This window comes from Volvox carteri (genome assembly GCF_000143455.1).
Source record: "Volvox carteri f. nagariensis unplaced genomic scaffold VOLCAscaffold_12, whole genome shotgun sequence".
Lineage (NCBI taxonomy): Eukaryota > Viridiplantae > Chlorophyta > Chlorophyceae > Chlamydomonadales > Volvocaceae > Volvox > Volvox carteri.
This window is the reverse complement of record NW_003307555.1, coordinates 1,603,769-1,608,518: the sequence shown is the minus strand read 5'-3', so window position 1 is coordinate 1,608,518 and position 4,750 is coordinate 1,603,769. Positions and strand designations below refer to the sequence as shown.

The following is a 4,750-nucleotide window of genomic DNA, read 5'->3' as shown; positions in this document are numbered from 1 at the left end:
GGGGAGGAGGGGGAGGAGGGGGAGGAGGGGAAATAAGAAAAAGTGGAGAGGAGGAAAGGAAAACGCTAGAAGGATGGGGGCCAGGGGCGTGGGGATGGCTGTACAAGGGGCTAGACGGGGTAACTGGGGCTTCTGCCAGAATTTATATTTGTTGTGGTTGGGAGGTCCCCTAGGGTGGGCCTTACTGAGCCTTACTGTTATCGTTAGCGCGTTACAGGGTGGGTGGCTTCTGGGCCACCATTTTGCATATTAACTGCCATGCAAAGCTGCGTGCTGTGCAATGCAATGGATCTGTTATTACGGCACAGCTATTATGAAACATGAACGCAGTGGCGACGTGTGTGGGGTGGCGTGACAAATGCGAAGCTGTCAGCACTTCATGCAGCATATTTGCAACTCCCCGCACCACGCGCTCCAAACCCTAACCCTGCCCTAAACAAAACCGCGCTAAACAGGACATTATCGATAATCGTCTGGACAAGCGGCGCAAGGGCATCTTCGGTCCGCCCGTCGGCATGCGCTGCGTCATCTTTGTGGACGACGTCAACATGCCGGCGCTGGAGGTGTACGGCGCCCAACCGCCAGTGGAGCTTCTGCGTCAGTTCCTCGATCACAGCGGTTGGTACGACCGTACGGACAACACGTGGCGGCAGTTGGTGGACATTCAATTGGTGTGCGCTATGGGGCCCCCCGGCGGTGGCCGCAACCCCGTCACCCCTCGCTTCCTGCGTCATTTCAACCTGGTCGCCATCACGGAGTTCGATGACGCCACATACACGCGCATCTACGGGGCCATCTGCGACTGGTGGTTCCGACGTGCCCGCATTCCGGAGGTGCGCTGCATGTGTGTGTGTGGGGGGGGTTGGTGTCGCAGGGGGGAAGGCTGCATGTGTGTGTGTGTGTGGGGGGGGGTGTATGCGTGGGGGGGGGTCCGGTTTGGAGGCTTTCGGATTGAGGGGTTTGGGTTGCGGCGTTTGGGGATGAGGCAGGAGGAAAGCAGCTCTGCAAGGGAGAGGTGTTTGGGAGGCGGGATCCGATCCCCCCACTTGGAATCTCCGGTGAGTATTCTGCTGTCTGCTGCCCTTGGTGCTGCCACCCAGTATTTTCCTCTTTGGGCGATGGGGGGGCCCTGGTAGGTAAAGACGCGTGGGTACTCTACTCTTCTGCGTATCGCCTCTGTTGGTGATGACGATGATGATAATGATGGTGCTTTCTGGCTGCAGCTTTTTTCGCTTTCGCTTTCGCTTTCGCTGACCGTTCCTCCCTTCCCTCCCTCCGTCCCACCCGCAGGAGGTTCGCGCCAAGGGCAATGCGCTGGTGAAGGCCACCTTGGAGATCTACAACACCATCCGGGCCCAGCTGCTGCCCACCCCCGACAAGAGCCACTACACCTACAACATGAGGGACCTGTCCAAGGTGTTCCAGGGAGTGCAGGTACGTCTGTACGTCTGTACGTGCCTGTTCCGGCCACCACAGTCGCAGCTGCGATTGCGGTCCTTCTCAGCCTCCCTCCCTCCCCCCTGGACCCATGCATCGCAGGAAAGACCCTTCTTCCTGCCATCAGACTTTGTGTTTTTGCCTTTAGTAACGCCCGCTCCAACCCCCTTAACTACTCCTCCCACTGCAACTGAACCTACTCGGGCCCCCTCAGTCCATCGGTGTTCCGGTTCCTGACGCCCGCGCCCTGACACGCCTTTGGGCTCACGAGACCCTCCGGGTGTTTCACGACCGCCTGGTGTCAGATGAGGACAGAAACTGGTAAGTGCGGCGTGGTGTATGTGTGTACGGGGGTTGGGTGGGGGGGGGAGGAGGCTGGAGCGGTGCGGCGGCTGGATGGCTGGGAGCCGCTCGAATGTAGAGTGGAAGAGTTGTTAAAACTGAGCTGCGAAGAAAGATGGGGTGGTTGGGGTGTTTGGGGAAAGAGGAGCACCGGCAGTGAAAAGGAAGGTCAGGAATTCGGAGAGCGACAGTGGAGCGCGCTTTTCCCTTCCGTTTCAACTTGCCACTGAAGACGCTGCCCCGCAATCCGGACCTTTCCCGACATATCATGTCCCTCTTGTGTGTTTAGTCGTCCTCCTTTACTCTGGTCACTAATCCCCCTCCTCCCATTCCTCATTTCCCCTCCTCCGCCTCCTCCCTTCCTCCTCCTCCCCCAGGTACTGCTCCCTGTTGAAGGACATGGTGAACAAGCTGTTGGGCCTCAAGTTCGACAATGTGTTTGAGCCGCCCGCCGGCAGCGGTCTGGCCAAGGGCGACGTAGCTATCCTGCGCAACCTGCTCTACTGCGACTTCCAGGTACCGGGCGCAGACCCAGCCAAGTACGATGAGGTCACCGACCTGCCCAAGCTGCTGTCAGTGGTGCAGGTAAGGGGGAAGCCGGGGCCTGGGGAGAGTCCGGGGGGGAGGGCGAGGTGGGGCGGAGAGGACGGCGTGTGGGGTTGGGGTCTGGCTGTGGTGATGGTGGTGGTGGTGGTGAATAGTGCGGGCCGTGATGAGATACTTGGTGGGGTAGGGGGTAGACCCGGTGTACGACAGGGTCTGTACCGAAAAATAATTGCAGTGGAGGGGCAGGGGAGTAGTGGGTGTTGGAGTTTGTGTTAGGCCCCAAACCAGCGGAGAAGGTCCCCATACGGGACAGCGTTGCTTGAGATTTCCTACCCCACCTCGCCAAGCCCTGCTTCCTCCCACCGACCCTTACATACGCTCATCATGGCCCCCTTTCCCCTCCTCCTTCGCCCCCCTACCCCCCAACAACCCCCCACACAACACACACGCACCCGCTCTCAGGACTACCTCGCGGACTACAACGCCCAGTCCAAGTCCCGTATGGATCTGGTGCTGTTCCTGTTCGCCGCGGAGCACATCTGCCGCATCAGCCGCATCATCAAGCAGCCCTACGGCAACGCCCTGTTGGTGGGTGTGGGCGGCAGCGGCCGCCAGTCGCTCACTCGCATTGCCACCTTCATGGCCGACTACAAGCTCTTCACCATTGAGATCTCCAAGTCCTACACGGTGGTGGAATGGCGGGACGACCTGAAGCGCGTGTTGCGGCAGGCGGGGGGCGCCGCGCAGCCCACCGTGTTCCTGTTCAGCGACACGCAGCTGAAGGACGAGTCGTTCCTGGAGGACATCAACAACATCCTGAATACCGGGGAGGTGCCCAATTTGTTCCCCAAGGTGGGAGTGGGAGTGGGGAAGGTGCATGATGCAAAATTTGTACAATTATCAAACTGCGTGTGTGTATGTGTGTGCCGACACACGTCGCAAGAGCACCACCAACTGCCGCGGGGATCCAGAGCGATATCCATGCAACCGGTTGTAGAAGGGGGTTGGGGATCGGGATGGGGAGGTGGTGTCGGGGAGGGAGAGTGTTGGGATCCTGGGGGGGGAGAGGTATGTACGGGGTGTATGGTGGGTAAAGGGACCGTATGGTGGCGACCGCATGCGGGGACCTGGGGCCAGAGGAGCTGTTAAGGGGCCAGGGTGGGGGTGGACGCAACACATGCATTTGCCAGGGTCTCGGATGCGGACCTAGGTCCGGTGGGGCAGTGGGCGAGGGGCGGAGAGGGAAGGGACGGGGTAGTAGTGGAGCGATGAGGCGGGCTGGCCAGGTTGGCAAGGAGGGTTAGAAGAAGAGAACAGCAATGGGAAAGGAACAAGGTACAAGTGGCGTGGGGGGATGGGGTGGTGTTGGGGGAGCTGTTCTCAGCTTCATGCGTCCTGGTGCCCTTCCCCGCTCCTCCCCAAAGCCGCTCTACCCTACCCTACCCCGTCCTACCCAACCCTACCCTGCACCCCGGCCCCCCTCTCCCGTCCCCCTTCAGGACGAGCTGGTGACCATCATGGAGCAGGTGACCCCCCGGGCCAAGCGGGCCGGCAAGCCGCTCACCCCCGCCTCCCTGTACGCCTTCTTCGTGGACGCCTGCCGCGCCAACCTGCACCTGGTCCTGGCCATGAGCCCCGTGGGCGGGGCCTTCAGAGAGCGGCTCAGGAAGTTCCCCTCGCTCGTCAACTGCACCACCATTGACTGGTTCTCAGTGTGGCCGAGTGACGCGCTCAAGAGCGTGGCGTCAAAGTACGTGTGTATGTGTATGTGTCGGGGGGAGAGTGGGGAACTGGGGGAGGGGGAGGGGAAGGGGGGGGGAAAGAGGGGCTAACAGACACCGACAGAGGAAGAGGGGCTGGATAACGGCGGGCGAGGGTTTCGGAGCAGTCCGTCAGTCTGTCAGTATGTTTGTTTTCGGCGCGCGCCGCCTTTCCGTCTCCCTCATTCCCTTCCTAGCCCAAACCCCCCAAGCCCCACAATCCCCACCACCACCACCACCACCACCCCAACCCCCCCCCCACACACATACGCAGTTCCCTCATCGCGGCTCAGATCATAAGAACACACAGTTCCAACACCATGAACATGTAAAGACCGAAACCCCCCACCCCCCACCTTCGGCCCTCCCGTTTCCCCCCGATACCAACACACCCACACCCACACCCACACACGCGCACCCCTCCCTCTAAGGTTCCTGAACTCCGTGGAGATGGACAGCGCGGAGACCCGTGCCGCTGTGGAGGACATGTGTATGGAGTTCCACCTGACAGTACGGCACCTGGCCGAGGAGTTCAAGGCCGATTTGGGCCGCCACTACTACACCACCCCCACCTCCTACCTGGAGCTCATTCAGACGTACAAGGAGCTGCTGTCGGCCAAGAGAAAGCAGGTGACGCCAGGGAGGGGAGTGGGGAGGGGAGTGGG

At 60.8% G+C, this 4,750-nt stretch overlaps 1 protein-coding gene across 1 annotated transcript in view; it reads left to right on the top strand.

Moving 5' to 3' along the window:
• Dhc6 (dynein heavy chain 6) overlaps window positions 1-4,750 on the top strand; it is a gene marked incomplete at both ends in the record, with an annotated part of 31,599 nt that overhangs the window by 13,595 nt on the left and 13,254 nt on the right. The window contains 8 exons of the mRNA XM_002949039.1: window positions 218-293; window positions 456-833; window positions 1,291-1,434; window positions 1,652-1,758; window positions 2,157-2,364; window positions 2,788-3,177; window positions 3,825-4,075; window positions 4,517-4,715. Coding sequence (XP_002949085.1) covers window positions 218-293; window positions 456-833; window positions 1,291-1,434; window positions 1,652-1,758; window positions 2,157-2,364; window positions 2,788-3,177; window positions 3,825-4,075; window positions 4,517-4,715 — 1,753 coding nt within the window. The remainder of the gene's footprint in view (window positions 1-217; window positions 294-455; window positions 834-1,290; window positions 1,435-1,651; window positions 1,759-2,156; window positions 2,365-2,787; window positions 3,178-3,824; window positions 4,076-4,516; window positions 4,716-4,750) is intronic.